Source organism: Odocoileus virginianus, chromosome 32 (assembly GCF_023699985.2).
Source record: "Odocoileus virginianus isolate 20LAN1187 ecotype Illinois chromosome 32, Ovbor_1.2, whole genome shotgun sequence".
NCBI classification, from domain to species: Eukaryota; Metazoa; Chordata; class Mammalia; order Artiodactyla; family Cervidae; genus Odocoileus; species Odocoileus virginianus.
The window spans coordinates 9,094,526-9,112,973 of NC_069705.1; the positions used below are offsets into that span (position 1 = coordinate 9,094,526).

General features: G+C 45.0%; 1 protein-coding gene across 5 annotated transcripts in view; it reads left to right on the plus strand.

The window, feature by feature from the left end:
* The window catches only part of ZNF385D (zinc finger protein 385D), a 931,599-nt gene extending 920,071 nt beyond the window's left edge, over positions 1 to 11,528 (plus strand). For all 5 annotated transcript variants that reach the window (XM_070459851.1, XM_070459850.1, XM_070459849.1 and 2 more), the window contains 3 exons: positions 4,044 to 4,222; positions 5,216 to 5,317; positions 8,522 to 11,528. In XM_070459851.1, the coding sequence (XP_070315952.1) occupies positions 4,044 to 4,222; positions 5,216 to 5,317; positions 8,522 to 8,740 (500 nt within the window). In that variant the 3' untranslated portion in view covers positions 8,741 to 11,528. The remainder of the gene's footprint in view (positions 1 to 4,043; positions 4,223 to 5,215; positions 5,318 to 8,521) is intronic.
* The last annotated feature ends 6,920 nt before the right edge of the window (positions 11,529 to 18,448 follow it).

Sequence of the window (18,448 nt, forward strand, 5' to 3'; positions counted from 1 at the left end):
CTCTGTCTAAACTCTGGTTGGAGAACGGTTTTGCCTTGCAGCAAACATGGAAGCTTGAAATGAAGGTCATTGTCAGCGCCAGCCTTTTAAAAGTGGTGGGAGGAAAACAGCCCCCTCAAAGTACAGAAGCAGCTTTGCGAGGCCCTGCTGTGCAGTCTCAAGGAAAGACACCAGCCTGGCGAGATATTTACACATGGATGAAACCAGAGGTGATCAAATCAGCTAGCACAAAACGCTGCCGTTCATGTAGCACCCTGGTCCCGGACCCTCTGCCCAGCAGAAAGGCGTGTTACAGGGGAAGAGCGAGGAGGGGGATCTGAAAGACTCAAATTAAAATCCGAGCTTCGAAAAAAAGACAGCATTAACAACAGAGAAAAGTTAAAAGTGGTGTGAGAGATCCCTGTGGAACCGGAATTCAGCTAGCTCAGACGTCCTTAGTGGATTTCTAGCTGAATCCCCGTAGTTCTAGGACCTTAGTTAGAAATCCCCCTTCTACCTGTCAGCAACTTCAAGCAGTGCTTGCTTTGTGAACCCGGCAAGTAACTTAACCTTTCTTATTCCCAGTTTATCTCTCGAACGGGCATAATATTATCGCCGATCACATAGTGCAGCTAGGAGCAGGTAGGTAATTTAGCACGCTAGGTACAATGCTGAAAAAATAAAATAAGCACAAATCCTCCCAATAATCACTGGTTTTAGATTATTTATGCACATTTGAGCTCTCAAAAAGGTAAATGCTTGAGAATTAAGAGTACGTGTTTTCTTAATTGTAGCTGTACTTGGAGCAAATATAGCTACCCTGACAGGCTACTGAAGGTTTCAGCTCTTTTGAAACTAATAGCAATTTAATTATGACTGACAATCTGCTACTAGCGCAGGAGGTTGCACTGTACAAAAGTTCCACTGTGTTTGATGATGAATGGTAACCCCAGAGTCAAAGCTATTAGCTGGAGTTTTTCTCCCAATCTTGGCATGATTTTAAACATGTGTTTGGGGTGTGTGTGTGTGTGTGTGTGTGTGTGCGTGTGTGCTTGCATCTGGGCAAGGCATGCATGAGTGGATATACTTAATTTCCTATCTTTAGTAGCTTCTGGGGAGGGACTACACTGAAATAGCAATGCTCATGATGCAGTGATTTTTCTGAGAGGTTGGTATTTCTCCAGTGTTCACATACCTTCTGTTCACATCTCTTCTTCTAGGGTCAGACATAGGTGAGTCTGAAGATATTAAGGAGAACATTTTGTTTTCTGAATCTTTATCTACTGTTGCTAAGATCTTTGCCTACCATTGCTCACCCCCTACTACTGGGGCCAAATCTTGATTTCTTTCTCCTCTTCCTAATCCACCTGACACTCAATCTTGAGTCAGACTACCCAAGCCAGACTTTCTTATCATCCTCCCAAGCAAGATAAAGTACTTCTATCTTCACACAGGTAGAAACAGCTTTTTGATTCATTTTGGTTGCAACTATCAAACGCCAGCTCAACCACAGGTGATATTAACCATAGAGAGTTGAGGGGCCTTCAGGAAAGTCAGGATGAGGGTGGTTTCAATATTCACTATTTGGCTGCACTGGGTCTTGGATGCAGCACACAGGACCCTCACTGCATCATGAGGGACCTTTCATTGTGGCCGTGGACTCTCTGGTTGTGGCATGCAGGCCTAGTTGTTCTGTGCAGTTCCCCAATCAGGGATCAAACCCCCATCCCCTGCACTGGAAGGTGGATTCTTAATCACTAGACCACCAGATGCTTTTGAACTGTGGTGTTGGAGAAGACTCTTGAGAGTCCCTTAGGCTGCAAGGAGATCCAACCAGTCCAACCTAAAGGAGATCAGTCCTGGGTGTTCATTGGAAGGACTGATGCTGAAGCTGAAACTCCAATACTTTGGCCACCTGATGTGAAGAACTAACTCATTGGAAAAGACCCTGATGCTGGGAAAGATTGAAGGTGGGAGGAGAAGGGGATGACAGAGGATGAGATGGTTGGATGGCATCACCAACTTGATGGACATGTGTTTGAGCAAGCTCCAGGAGTTGGTGATGGACAGGGAGGCCTGTTGTGATGCAGTCCATGGGGTTGCAAAGAGTCGGACACAATTGAGCAACTGAATTGAACTGAACTGAACTGAACCAGAGAAGTGCCCAGGATGAGAATTTTCTCCTACTCTGCTGCTTAGACATTCCTAAGCCACATGGGCCCTGGGAATGCTTCATTAGTTTGACTGAATAAGCTGCATGGGAAAAAAAATTTTTTTCTTTTTTATAAAATCATCTGTTTGGATAGAGAAAGTTGGATAATCATCTGCTCATGTAGTGACATAAAAGCTTCTGATCTGTATAAGGATCACATACATGAAAGCTTGGCAGAATGATGCGTGTGTCTGTGTGCATATATAGACATGTTCATTCATTCATTATGTATGTATATATGTATGCATTGCTCCCCAGAATGTTGCTTGCCTTACTCTCATTTATGGCATCTTCTTACAAAGTAGGAAGCATTGGGTCATTAGACCACAGGGGATGGGGTGAGAATGAACCCAGGACAGCCTAACCACCCCCACCACCATGGACAGGTGCCCTGGCTCCATATTTCAGCTGTTCTGGTTTTTTCCCAAGATGTTGACTTTTTTCTCTTTCCTTAATATGTTGATATATGAATATCTTCATTGCTGTGCCTAAGGATAGAGATTCAAAGTGAGGGATCTATGTTGTAAAAATATGCATTTATAAATATTGGACTCAGTAGTTATCATTTTGCAAGAGAGAAACATGGGTATAAACCTGTTCCATATATTCACTGCCTCTTATCGAAGACATTGTGACTGGCTCCAAGCTGGAAAGCCCTCGACATCTTTCTTTATTGATGTTGAATGGTTCTGAGACACTGGTTCAAGAACAAGAAGTTAAGAATCTCTTTTTTCTCCTATGCTTCCAAAACTGATAAGTGAAAGTGAAAGTTGCTCAGTTGTGTCTCACTCTTGGCAACCCCATGGACTATATAGTCCATGGAATTCTCCAGGTTAGAATACTGGAGTGGGTAGCCTTTCTCTTCTCCAGGGGATCTTCCCAACCCAGGGATCAAACCCATCTCATAAAAACAATTAAGATGATAAAACCTCTCAAACAGAATTAAAAAAAAAAAAACCAGAATGGCAGGAAGAATATAAATGATGACACAAGTAAATTTCAGAGCAAAAACACATGGCTAAACAAGAAAAGTAAAGAATATTTGTCAACTTCAAGAAGGAAATTGTGAAGAAAAATTCTGAGAGAACACTGCCATCCTGAATTTTAGTGTTAAAAAAAACAAACGTTGATGAGTAGAGTAACATTAGTTATGTGGGATGGGCAAAGATGTGGCTGGTATAATAAAAAAGAAGCATTTCTTAGAGTGTACCCACCTAGCCAGTGAATCCCCCTTTTATAGTCGTTTTTATTTTTTTTAAAACCATTTGAAATTAAATAGCCAATCAATGTGAACTTTGCTATTCTAAGAGGACCTTTTTTTTTTTTTTCAGAGTAATTAAGATCTCTATACTGTTACGTTCCTTCTCTGAGTCTAAACTACACAGCCAGGAAAGTCTGTTTGTGTTCTGCTCAGAAAGTGGGTATTTAAATAGCGCCACTTCTGTACACACACCCTGTTTAAGCTGATTGCATCTGTTACACCTCACCTCCAACTATACCTGTAGCAACTAAATCACCCTTCCTCATCAGATAGCATTCGCGTCTTATCAGCATCAAGAGGAAGTGAAGTCACGCCCACTTAACCTCATCTCAGGACTTCCGAGTTTACTCCTGTAGCTGGTGCCTGTCTGTCACAGGGGCCGTGGAACCACGCGTGATCAGGCATGTTACACGTGGCGGTCAGAGCGCAGGTTTGCAGTTTTCTGTCATGCGCGTGCCTGAAGCAGAATCCCCGGGAGCAGTGCATGCAGACTCAGCATTGCATCACGCGGTGTTGCTGCATCGTGTCTTGGAGGCGATTACTAGAAGACTTCACTCCTCTTTTTTCTCTCTTTTTTCACATTTCCGGCAGGTACGAAGCACAAAACTATGTTAGAAGCTCGGAACGGAAGCGGGACGATCAAAGCCTTCCCTAGGGTGGGTGTGAAAGGCAAGGGCCCGGTTAACAGGGGAAACACAGGCCTGCAGAACAAGACGTTTCACTGTGAAATCTGCGATGTGCACGTCAACTCGGAGACACAGCTCAAGCAGGTAGGCGGAACCCACTCCTGACGTGGGGACGGGTGGGGTCCCCTGGGGCCGCGTGCCTGCCCTGCCCCCTTTCTGCTCTCCCTCTCCCCCCCACCCCTCCATCCACTCAGCTTCTGATCAGGCCCTTTACCTGTGCGTGCGTCAGCTGCTTAAAGGAATACTGGAATGCAACGGCTTCTAACATCCTTCCAAGCTTGTCGGAAGTGAGTGGGTCTGTGCGGGTCTTACAGACGAAGCTTGGGAGGCCGGGGGGCTACAGCAGGCCTCTACCACGGCTCCCACTAGAAAGGGGTGCTTTTCGTTAAGGGTCAGAGTGCGGCATTCCATGTTTCCTTGTTTAGACATGTACATGCTGCCACTAATTCTACCCCGTGCTCTTCTCTCATGTGGCCACCTTACTCCCTGGTCTGCGCTGCAGTTCTGAATCCTGCAGCCACCTGCTAACGGGATGGGGTCACTTTTACTCTGACAGCCTTCCAGAGGGATCGGGTCTACCGGGCTCCTTGGAAGTCCCAGCCCTCCTACTGTATTGTGTTTTATATGCATACGTACCTTCTTGCACTGATTTTTATGCACCCTCGTTATTTATCTTTAGAATTGAAGGGGTTGACATTTGGCTGTACAAATGTGAGGGTAAATATTAGTATGGAAATAAATACGTGCCTGCCTGACCACCTTGGTTTATTTGCACATAAAATTCCTTCAGACATTTCTTTCCTTTGTAAATGTCGGTAAACTAAGATCTGTGCTCTGATAAGGAGAGAAGCTGGGAAAAAGAAGACCCTGCTATGTGTTAAAAATAGACTGAAATGGCAGCATAAAACTCTCTCTCCCGGAGGCATCCACAACCAAGGACAAAAGGGCATGCTCTTTTATTTCTGTCTTTCTGCAACTTGCATGAAATAATGAATACCCTTCCCCAGGTTAAAGCCATGTTTGTGAGGGTTTGGAGGATGTCTCTCTAACGCTGTCACTTCTCCTTGCCTTCAACAGCACATTAGCAGTCGAAGGCACAAAGACAGAGCCGCCGGGAAGCCCCCGAAGCCCAAGTACAGTCCTTACAACAAGCTGCAGAAGGCAGCGCATCCGCTGGGGGTGAGTGTCGCCTTTGCTTCCAGGTAGAGGGGAGCCTTTCTCGGGGGATTTCATCTGGTCAGTTAACTACAGGAGACAAATGGCAACCCACTCCAGTATGCTTTGCCTAGAGAATCCCATGGACAGAGGAGCCTGGCGGGCTACAGTCCATGGGGTCGCAAAGAGTCGGACACGACTGAGCGGCTAATACTGAGGGAGATAAATGGAAGACGCCCAAGTAAAGATGGTTGATTTAAAAGTCCAGCCCCTGTGCCGCCAACAGAATCACTGGTTTCCTGAGTCGGGCGGGCTCCTCGCCGTTAGCTGAGGTCAGACATACTTTCAGCTGGGCTCAGGTTTATAGAGAGGATGGGGACGGGAGGAAACCCAAAGTCTCTTGCGTCAGGTAAGTAATCACGGGAAATCTGAACCCGAGGTTAGCGAGTACTGTTAAGAAAGGTTGGTGAGGAACAACTTCTTCCAGCTTCTTTTTAAGATCTCCAAGAGATAAAGCACTGTTGTTTCCCTCAACAGTTCTGGCTGTTAAATAACAGTCTGAAAGGCATGGCTCCTTTAAAAAAAGAAGTCACCTAAGGACCCTATTTAAGGCCTGGGAAATACTTCCTGAGACATGCCCTCTTGTTTTTTACACTGGTACGCGTATTAGTACTGATGTCCCGGCCTAGAATTTTTATAGGATTTTAGGAGAAAACTGTAAACCTCCTGGCATTTTAAGCTAATTATTTATAAGCGTAGGCTTCCCTGATAGCTCAGTTGGTAAAGAATCCGCCTGCAATGCAGGAGACCCTGGTTCGATTCCTGGGCCGGGAAGATCCCCTGGAGAAGGGATAAGCTACCCACTCCAGTATTCTTGGGCTTCCCTTGTGGCTCAGTTGGTAAAGAATCTACCTGCAATGCATGAGACCTGGGTTCAATCCTTGGGCTGGGAAAAGACCCTGGACAAGGGAAAGGCTACCCACTCTTTATAGGATTTTAGGGGCAATCTGTAAACCTCTTGACATCTTAAGCTAATTATTTATAAGCATAGGCTTTTTTTCTGGTTGAAGTGACCATAACTTCCATCTGAGAGATGCAGGGTTCTGCACTGTTTAGCTATAACAAACCATAACTGTGTGTATAAAAAATTAAGATGGAGAACAATTGTTCTACAGTATGTGCTGAATTATGCATTTTGAAATCTGTTTTCTTCAAAATAGATCTTATTAATAATCAGTGCTATTGTGTGCTGCCGACACGTGAAAACACAGTTAAAGGAAAACTGCAATCATCTATTGTGAGACCTCAGAATGAGTTGACCCAATTAATTTAGTAGCATCACCCATTTTTATGCAAATTAAGTCGCTTTGCTCTTTTGCATAGAATTCATTTTAGCTGCTGTGAGAGACTGAACTCTGCTCAGAGTGGATGATTCAGCAATACTAGCCACAACCTGAGTGCTATTTCTGACCGGTGGAGATGCCGCTTTCAACCATCAAGTGAATAGTTCTTAAATAAACAGAGAAGTCAAATCGTGTTAATGTTAGCTTCCAAAGCCTCCTGCTTAACTAGCACTGTTACTGTTTCCATAAATGGGAACATTCCCTTCATGAGAACAGCCATCTTACTAACAGTACTAGTTGGAGAATAAACTGGTATTGCAGCGTAGGTGCAGAGAATGGCAAAACATGGCAAAGTTTTTGGGGGAGATCATTTTTTTCCCCTTCTTTAGTGAAACTGGAATTTTATTGTTTTTACATCTCTTGATTGGTACTCACACCTTCCTATGCTACTCTCTTGTCACATCTGCATAATCAGAGTAGCTGACAACATTAATCAATTTCTCTTTAAAAATGTCTATTCCCTGGGACTTGCCTAGCCAGTTCAGTGGTTGAGATTCCACACTTTGACCACAGGGGGTGGGTTTGATTCCTGGTGGGGGAACAAAGATTCCAGATGCCAGCAGCCCACCCAGAAATAAATAAAATAAAATAAACATTTTAAAATATCCATTCTCTGCTAGTTAAAATGTGTGTAAAGAGTGGAGTAAAAAAATTCCCTATTTTTTCTCAAGATGAATAGTTTCCTCAGGAGGTATATTTATCATGAAAAATAAGATAGCAGAGTACTTTTCTGCACATCCATTCAATATCCTAGATCAAGGCATTTTCTGGGATCTTTCAGTTCTTCCAAAAGGAAAGATGTTCTACAGTTTCCATTATTCTTTTAAAATTTGTTTTATTGACATATAGTTGATGTACAATTCTGTGTTAATTTCTGCTGTACAGAAGTGATTCAGTTATACATACATAGTATTTATACATATTCAGTTATACATATATAATATATAATAACAGCATTGTGTATATATATATATTATATATATTATATATATATTGGGTTGGCTAAAATGTTCAGGCTTTCCATAGATGTTCTGTGTGTGTATATATATATATATATATATATATATAAAATATATATATTGGGTTGGTAAAAAATTTGATTAGGTTTTCCGTAAGATGTTCTGTATGTGTGTGTGTGTATATATATATATATACATGTATGTATATATATATAACATAAGCTAAAATAATAAGCTAAAAAGTTTATTCAGATTTTGCATAAGATGATCTGTGAGTGTATATATATTATATTTAACATATATAATATATATATATTGGGTTGGCTAAAAAGTTTGTTCAGGCTTTCCATAAGATGCTCTGTGTGTGTGTGTATATATATATATATATATATATATATATAAAATATATACACTGGATTGGCTAAGAAGCGTGTTCAGGCTTTCCATAAGATGCTCTGTACATGTATATAATATATACACTGGGTTGACTGAGAAGCGTGTTCAGGCTTTCCATAAGATGCTCTGTACATGTGTATAATATATACATTGGGTTGGCTAGAAGCGTGTTCAGGCTTTCCGTAAGATGCTCTGTACATACATACAATATATACACTGGGTTGGCTGAGAAGCGTGTTCAGGCTTTCTCCGATGATGCTCTGAATGTACCTCTTCCTGTTCACGTTCTCTTCCGTCAGGCTGATCCCAGGCCTCCGGGCGTGCGTCCCCGTCTCCCAAGGTTCTGCTGCGGCTCCAGGGTGTGACTTCACCCGGCTGGGGGACGCCCGCTCTGCTTCAGGAGCCAGCCCCTCTCCCGGAGGCTCAGGGCAGACTTGCGCTCACCTGCTCTCCTTTCTCCCTCCCCGCAGGTGAAGCTGGTCTTCTCCAAGGAGCCGTCCAAGCCGCTGGCGCCGCGCCTGCTGCCCGGGCCGCTGGCCGCCGCCGCGGCCGCCGTGGCGGTGAGCTCGCCCTTCGCGCTGCGGGCCGCGCCCCCGGCGCTGCTGCCGGCGCTGCCCCCGGCGCTGCTGCGGCCGGCGCCGGGGCCCATGCGCAGCGCGCACGCGCCGGTGCTCTTCGCGCCGTACTGAGCGCGGGCGGACTGCAGTAACTCACAGGCCGCACGCCGAAAGAGAACTATGCAGCGTTTATTTATAGTCTAAAGTATGTCTGAAGAGCCAGGACTTTTGATAGTGAACCGAAAAGACTATTAAAAAGCAAAGATGAAGTAAAAAGAGGGAGGTCTGGGGGCGGGCGGGAGGGGTGGTACTGTCTCCAAATTAAAGCATTCCTCTTGAACACTGAGTGTTTTAGAAGTGATCTCCAGCCTTGACTTGTAGTGTACCCAGAACCTCGGAAGCCTTTGTGACACGCCTTTCGGGCACCTGTTCCCCTGCATTGTCTTTCCTGCTTTATGAGACAACTATACATTGTCTGAGGGCATTAACTGGTTCCAGTGTGTATATAAATACTCATTTGCTATGTAGATTAAAATAATGCAAAAAAAGAAAAAGAAAAAAAACCACAAAAAGCAAAAGCAACACTGTGAATAGTAGTACCCGTGGTCCTCTGGCTCTGACAGCAATTCCTGGGTGTTCGTCCCAACTGAGGTAGATACCGTAGACGTCTGTAAAACAGTAGTGCTGTGTCTCAGTCTACGCCACTAGGTTCTCGAGAATTGCGAAAGGTAGAATGAACGACTGTTTCCTGCCGGTAAGCAGTCAGAAGATAAACGACACCATCTGCCGTGGTGAAGGTCCCCAGCCCACCCTCTCCCGTCCTGCCCACCGTGGGGAGAGGACTTTCAGTCCAGAGCAGAAGAATAGGGCTGACTCAGAATGGAGGAGGGAGAGACTTTAATAAAAAGAGCTTCTTACAGAGTGCTTTCCCCCACACTAAGGCATTGTTGCTGGAAACAGGAAGTGTTTTCCAAGTGCTTATATCCGAAAACAGGTAAACCCGTGCATCATGGGGGTCCAGAAAGAAACCAGTACAACTATTCCATTTCGAGGACGAGGGACAGTCCTAACCTAGCATGATAATGCAAACTACAGATTTCTCATGTTAGTGCATATCCACTGAAAACAAAGAATATTACGCCTCTGCAATAGCCCCGTTATATCACACCAGTAGGGCTGTCTCTTAGGCAGAGTTTTCTGCTTTGACTATGATGGTAGATATTAGCTGTTGTTGTTGGGTTTTTTTTTTTTAATTTCCTACTGACATGATATAAACAAGTAATATATATATTTAAATATTAGAAAAAAAACAAAGAAAAATGAATCTGCATTCATTTCAGACCAGGGGTATAGAGTTAAAAAATACTGTTAAGTTGCACTTGGCCATCATTTCTCTAGTGGAATTGTGAAATACTAACAGCCTTCAATATTCACCATAAGGCTAAAAGGAGTTGATGTTTTACCTTTAAAACAAGATTTATCAGGGGTATATATAAATATATGTATATTGTATATATGTTAGAAAGATTAAGAGTATAAGTTATAAAAAGAAAATCTATATAAAATAATTATATATCCATCCCGTGTTACATGTTATCATTAAGTTGGTAACAAATGGCATAAAAATAGCTGTGCCTTTAATTTGTGGTAAAGGCGATTTGCTTTTTCCCATAGAAAGCTAACATATACCTGTCACCTATGGTGGGGTTTGATGCAGCCGCTCTGTTGCATTAATAAGAATAATGACACTCAAACTTCAAACAATGGAAACATGTACAAATCCACTCTACCAGATTTAGGTTTAGAGAAAAAAAAAATATTTTTGAAAAGGTTTTGTAGAGAACTATTTAAAAATATACAGAAAGGCTGGGTATGGCCTTCCTGGAATTGCTCTTATCTAAAATGTAGTAGACTTTTGAGAGGTCTGAAGATGCAAAGTGAAACCATTAGAGAGATGGGTATTCAGCATTTGTCATTTTGTATTTAAGAAACACCCGTAGCGTCCTTGGTGCTCAACATTAAACATGGTCTTTGGAGTTCTTCTCTGCCACCCAGCTGAAGACATTTGTCATGTAAACACATCTTTAAAGCAGTTGACTTTGTATATCTTTTGTTAAACAACTGACCAAAAGCAAATAGAAAGAAAGGAGGGAAGGAAGGATAGAAAGGGAAAGGAGAAAAGAGACAATGCTCCATCAGCCTTTGGTGGAAAGGAGAAAAGAGACAATGCTCCATCAGCCTTTGGTAAAAGGGATTTCGAACCATATCACTTCTGCCTGAACATGTTGACTAGGACTGGAGTCTGTTTTGAGAGCGTCTGGTGATAATGCGTTTGCCAGCACCTCTGCTCTCTGGTCTTAGCGAGTATTCCCTTTGTTCCACCCTCAGACCGCCCTGTCCAGCCAGGTAGAGAGTTAGCTCATGCGTTTTGTTCTCTGGGTCTGTCCGTGTCTTGTGTGACCAGTTTTGGACAGTCTTGACCTTTAGATTCTGCTTTGTCAGATATTTTCCCTGTTCACGCTGTCAGCCCGAACCCCTGCCCAGCAGCACTCACGCCTCTTAGAGCCTCTCCTGCTGGGGAACGCAGTGTGATTGGTACAGTCTTGCTGCCGTGACCCCCGCTGTCCTCCCCCGTTCTCACCGAAGTGGGGGAGCCGGGCCCCCTGGAGTCAGGGCCCATGCAATCGAGGAGCCCTGGATCACGAGACGTGACTAACTTTCATGATTTGCTGGGAGACAAATGAATCAGCCATATTTTCTCCATCAGCCATATGAGAAACCTCAGAAACACCTAAATCCCTTCAGCCTCACTTCACTATGGAACCATTTTTGTTTAAATGGTCTTTAAATTTGGAGTTGTAATCATCCGTTGTCTTTACTCACTACCTAATAAAGGATGAAGCCTAACCGTAGAACTTAACGCTGGATTCTCTGTGAATTGATTCCCCACATGCCATGTATTTATCAACACCAGATCCGTATCTATCGTGGTTCAAGCTGCTATCAAGTTCTATCCTTTCCCTGAGGGAAATTCTTTTCATGAATACAGATCAATAATTCAGATTGGTCAGCAGTGGTGCTCTGAACATCCCAAGGGGGCTCCGACTTTAGTCTTATGTCCCCTCTCACGCCACATACCCATGGGCAAGGGAGTGATAGACGAGGCGTCTCTGACCTCATTTCAAACAAATATAAATGCATTGCAAGAGCCAAATGCTTCTGGAAAAAGCATTGTTGTGCCTCATCCAGATTACCCAGGCAAATGGAAACAGTCATGGGGAAGGCAGTGTATTTCTCTTCTGAGAAAACAGGTGATTCCAAGTGACAAATCATTCCCCTCCCTGGTCCTGAACTTTGAAGAGTGGTCGTTCTATACACATAACAAACACTATTGGCTTTTGGCCATTAATATCACTACCTCATCCCAGAGGACTGCAGTCTTCAGGTCCTCTTGGGTTTCCGTTCTTCACTTGCAATAATTCATTGCCATTATTAGAAATATAATTTGGTTTTTTTGAAAGGTGCTACATATTTTGTTGCCAAGGAGCTGTTTAGCCAAGAGAACGTTTATACTTACTTGGAAATTAAAAGGACAGGAAATCATAACACAAAGGAATAAAAATGAAAAGGCTTAAAACCAGGATTATTCTGTGTTTATTGTGGATGTGCTCACGTATGTTTCCAAGGGACAAAACCATTACATGGTGGTTATGGGCAGCAAGGTTCACTTACCACTAATACTTTAGATTAATATCTTTGCCTCCACACCGTGGAATCTTTCAACTTTCCTGAAGAAATCAGATCAAAAAGCTAAAAAAATGACTTGAGTGGTTTAGAGAGAAAACTTCCTTCGAAGCTCAGTTGGCCTGTGGAAGCACCTCCTTGTACATTAGCGTGGATGGCATTGGATTAGTCACTCTCTGAACGCAGGCGGCTCTAGTGGCAAAGAACGTGCCTGCCACGGCAGAAGTTAGAGGAGATGCGGGTTCGATCCCTGGGTCGGGAAGGTCCCCTGGAGGAGGGTTGGCAACCCACTGCAGTGTTCCTGCCTGGAGCACCCCATGGACAGAGGAGCCTGGCGGGCTGCAGTCCATGGAGTGGCAAAGAGTCAGACACGACCGAGCGACTTCACAGCAGAGCACAGGCGAGCGTTCGTGCAGGAGTGAGGGAAACACAGGGAGCCTGAAAGAAGTCAAGCTTGTTGCCCCGTGGCACGTGGGATCTTCCTGGACCAGGGATTGAACCAGCATCCCTTGCATTGCGAGTGAAAGTCGTTCTGTCACGTCTGACTCTGCGACCCCATGGACTATCCAGTCCAGGGAATTCTCCAGGCCAGAACACTGGAGTGGGGAGCCTTTCCCTTCTTCAGGGGGTCTTCCCAACCCAGGGATTGAACCCAGGTCTCCCGCATTGCAAGGCAGATTCTTAACCACTAGACCACCAAGGAAGCCCCTAGGAATGAGGAAAACCAGGAGCCCGAAAGAATTCAGGGCTTATCGTGCACTTTGTTTCTGCCTACCAGGTAACATTTCAATAGTCAACAAATGCTTTGGCACTCATTTCTCCATCAGCAATGTGAGTGAGAGTGAGTAGAGACCGAACTGGTTAAACACGTGCATTCAAAAAGACACCTTTCTCATCCTCACTGCCTTCTTATAGTGAACCATACCATACAGCTACTCAAATATTTGCATTTGCTCAGAAAAGTTTTCTGTATTCCTTTCTTTCCTGAGGATACATCACACAGGAGTTCCATTCGTCTGACTAATCAGAATGTAGACTCACTGACAACTACTGAAAGAAAGAAAGTTTAGTCGCTCAGTCATGTCCCACCCTTTGTGACCCCATGGACCGTAGCCCACCAGGCTCCTCCGTCCCTGGGATTCTCCAGGCAAGAACACTGGAGTGGGCTTCCATTTCCTTCTCTAGAGGATCTTCCCAGCCCAGGGATCGAACCTGGGTCTCCCGCATGGTAGGCAGACACTTTACCGTCTGAGCCACCAGGGGAGTCCTGACAACTGTTAGAGGACTTGCTAACCACTGGATTCATGCCAAAGTCATTTAGGATATCCTGCGTCTGTTGTCTCAGTCTAAAGCATAAAAAAGTGTGAATGAAACCAGTCCCAGTAACAGCAATAGAAAACTGGCAGTGTGCCTGCAAAGGCGGCCACAGATACTCACTTGCCTCATCCTTGTTCTCCTGGCTCTGCTGTCTCCCTTCACCACGAAGGGGTCCCCTCTGAGCCACCCCCAATCCTGTCCTGAGTTCGCCTGTGTTTTAGGTAAGAGCCACCTTATTTAGACCACTTCCTCCACCAACGAAGGATATCAGTTGTGCCCTCTTGTTATTGACATAGCGAGAATTTTTTGGACTGAGTCCTGACAGTGAATGTTTTACAAAATGGTAGCTGTTGTTTTTCATTAAAATAGCCAATGTATTTCCAGAGCATCTTCTCTGGTCTTTTCACAGTATCCTCACTCATGAGAGTGGTTACTATCAGGAAGCGAAGTAGATCGTGTCTTTGTTTAAGTCTGCATTGCCTACTTGTGCTGAGAGGGGTATCGGAGCTTCCAGGAAAAGACGGGTATGATGCTGTATCTTCCTCACGTGGTCTACAAGGTCATTACTTCCAGAAATGGGTTTATAGCTTACCAGAATTATGAATGGTGATGGAAGACAGGTTCTGTACTGGGAAAACTTCCTCTGTGCTGCTTGATCAAAAGCCCAAGTAGGTTGCCAAGAGTCATGGAGTTTCTGTTATCAAGGCACAGACGTGACAGAACCCAGAACTGCCTTCAATCTGAACATCTTCTTTCCCCGCTTCTCAGTGATGGAAGTCATTCTTCCCAGACGGTTGTCTCTAGAGACTGCCAAAATTTAAACTCAAATTTGATGATTAACACCAGTGACCAAGTTGAGAATAGGGGCAATAGAAAACGGGGTTATTCTCTTCACAACTGACAAGTCACCTCTAAAAGTAATTTCCAAAAAGTAGAGCTGAAATGATTTGTGTGCAGTGTTATAACTAAGCATAAGGACTTGTACGGTAGCCAGGTTGTAAGTCACTCCATCTAAATCTAAGCCTGTATGGACAGAGAGATACATGCATCATTTTTAAATGTAAGCCTCAATACCTCTTTTACCTGCTACCACTTTTCAATATCTTATTTTTAAATGGTTAGGTTGATTTTACTTCAAGAAGAGGAGCTCTAATTTAGTCTTAACTTTAGGGCATTGGGGAGGTTGACAAGCAGCTGTAATATCAAGGTGCTATGGCAGCCCACCCCAGTGTTCCTGCCTGGAGAATCCCAGGGACGGGGAGCCTGGTGGGCTGCCGTCTATGGGGTTGCAGAGTCGGACACGACTGAAGCGACTCAGCAGCAGCAGCAGCGTGCTCTCTAGCAAGGCTCTTTGCTGGCAGTTTGAGTTGGGTCATGCAACTGTATCATTGCATACAGTCTACTCATTTTGACCATAGGGATTGAACTCTTATACAATCTTCTTCCAATCCAGGTAGTATGCAGAACAAGGTAAAACAAGCCTAAAGAAAACTGGCAAAGAGAGAATCCTTTATTGGAGGCCCAGATTACATTTTTTCCAGAAAAACATTTTTTTTAAGCCACTCTGCTATTTGTCCAAACTTAGTGAGACATGAATCCATTGAGAAACAATGTTATAGAGTTTCACAGAGTTTTGAAGCCATGGTGAGAATATATAGAATTTTATTGGCCACAGATAGCAATATGTGTATCCTTGGATATTTGTCAGTTCAATTTAAAATATGTCATCATCCCGGCGCTCTGATGACCCGGGGAGGGGATAATGAGGGGTGCCACAGGAGGAAGGTCTCAGAGGGAGGGATGTGTACATGCATATGGCTGATTGGCTTCATTCTACAACAGAAGCTAGCACAGCATTGTGAAGTAATTATATTCCAATAAAATAAAATACATTACCTTATAATTCCAACACACAACGCTAGGGCTAGAGGTGGCTAATCCTGGGTAGAGATCTTCCCCCAAATGCCTTCTGTCTCTTGCTGACTGTGAGCTATTACTACTAGATGGAGAAAAGTCCTTGAAATTCTAGAAAGTTTAGTTTTCATGAACTGGTCAAGAAGAATTTCATGGTACGCCATCTGTTTTTTAAGGGGATTATGGAAACATGTGTGGAAGCGTTGGGTACTGGGGAAAAGCCTTGTGGCCAAAGGGTCAGGACATAAGACTGACCGTCACAGAACACTGAGGGTGGTTTCCAGTTTCAGCACAAACCGTCTCTGGGGAGACAGAGCCAGCTCATTATTTTAATGATTCCCTTCTGGAAGAAACAAGAGTAATAATGGAATTACTTTATAGAGATGTGCTTTTAAAAAGGCTGAATGTAGTAAAAGCAAGTCATTTGCCTCTCAAAATTGGTTCCAAACCTGAGTCTAATTCCTCTAAATTTCAATAATTTTTTTTAAAAAAATGAACCTTTTAATTACAGGTTTCATATTCCTGCATATGGAACTTATCTGATTCCAAAACATCATATACAGCTATATTGGACACACAATTTTGTCCTGAAAAAAAAGAAGAAACTTGATGGATTGTTTCAAGAAATACTGCCTTATACACACATGAAGCTATATGCTAAGAACATCGCTTTCCTTGGGAAATTTGTTAGTCTAATGTTTTTTTTTTTCATTTCTTTTATCAGTTTAAATCATGTCAGCTCAACTACAGTTTTTTTTTTTTTACATAATTGTAGGAAAATATAGTATTTAGCCAACATATGATGAGATATTCAACTGTAACAAAACCTGGACATTTGGTTATTTCTATTTTTTAATTTTTTTTCAAGTTTAGTTGATTTACAACATTCTGTTTGTTTCAGATGTACAGTAATGTGATTGAGTTATACGTGCTTTTATATTTTTTTCAGAGTCTTTTCCATTATAGGTTATCACAAAATCTTGAAGCAGTCCAGTGGTTAAGGCTTCGCCTTCCAATTCAGGGGACCAAGTTCAATCCCTGGTCAGGAGCTAAGATCTCACATACTTTGGGGCCAGAAAACCAAAACATAAAAAGAAATATTGAGTATAATTCCTGGTGTGACTATTTTTAAATGGTATGATTCTTAACAACAGAGCTACCGGACAGATCCTATCAAATGAATTGAGTGATGACCCCAGATATTTACTGACAGGAGCCAATTTGAGCCTTAGTCTCAAGATCTAAAAATAGCCTAATCCACAAGCATTTAGTGAGCCTAAAATGAAGGCTGTGTTTGTTTTTGACAACCCGACTTCTAATGGGAAACTCTGGTGTTAGCATTCTAAACATTTGAACAGTATTTTCAAATTTTAAAAAATCGATTATGGTTTGTCCTACATTTGTGTAACCGAGGGCAGAGGGAACTACTTAAGGGGGAAAAGTATGTGATTTTTGTCCTCTTATATTCTCATAGCTTAGAGAATACAAGCAGGGCTTTGTCCAGTATCAGCTGCCTTGCAAAAGATTTCGTAAGATTTTACCTGATAACAATAATACCTCATATTCAAAAGAGCATCACCAGAAATACTAAAGCTGTATAGTGAACATGATTAGCTTGATTTTTATGAAGAAACGGGAAAAAAATAATAGAATGGAACCAAGGGTTAGAGAAATTGCATGCTAGGCACACAGACGGGCGTCTCTGACCCATCACTCAGCCACACTGACGCCTCCTGGGTTAGGGCCGCTCCAGCCGCTCTGGTGGGAACACGGCGGAGCTGGGGAATCAGAGGGGACACGGCGGAGCTGTGGGATCCGAGGGGACACGGGAGCTGCGGGATCCGAGGGGACACGGGAGCTGCGGGATCCGAGGGGACACGGGAGCTGCGGGATCCGAGGGGACACGGCGGAGCTGCGGGATCCGAGGGGACACGGGAGCTGCGGGATCCGAGGGGACACGGGAGCTGCGGGATCCGAGGGGACACGGCGGAGCTGCGGGATCCGAGGGGACACGGCGGAGCTGCGGGATCCGAGGGGACACGGGAGCTGCGGGATCCGAGGGGACACGGCGGAGCTGCGGGATCCGAGGGGACACGGCGGAGCTGCGGGATCCGAGGGGACACGGGAGCTGCGGGATCCGAGGGGACACGGGAGCTGCGGGATCCGAGGGGACACGGCGGAGCTGCGGGATCCGAGGGGACACGGGAGCTGCGGGATCCGAGGGGACACGGCGGAGCTGCGGGATCCGAGGGGACACGGCGGAGCTGCGGGATCCGAGGGGACACGGGAGCTGCGGGATCCGAGGGGACACGGGAGCTGCGGGATCCGAGGGGACACGGCGGAGCTGCGGGATCCGAGGGGACACGGGAGCTGCGGGATCCGAGGGGACACGGGAGCTGCGGGATCAGAGGGGACACAGCGGAGCTGCGGGATCCGAGGGGACACGGCGGAGCTGCGGGATCGGAGGGGACGCGGGAGCTGCGGGATCCGAGGGGACACGGGAGCTGCGGGATCCGAGGGGACACGGGAGCTGCGGGATCAGAGGGGACACGGGAGCTGCGGGATCCGAGGGGACACGGGAGCTGCGGGATCAGAGGGGACACGGGAGCTGCGGGATCCGAGGGGACACGGCGGAGCTGCGGGATCCGAGGGGACACGGGAGCTGCGGGATCCGAGGGGACACGGCGGAGCTGCGGGATCCGAGGGGACACGGGAGCTGCGGGATCCGAGGGGACACGGCGGAGCTGTGGGATCCGAGGGGACACAGCGGAGCTGCGGGATCAGAGGGGACACGGGAGCTGCGGGATCCGAGGGGACACGGGAGCTGCGGGATCAGAGGGGACACGGGAGCTGCGGGATCAGAGG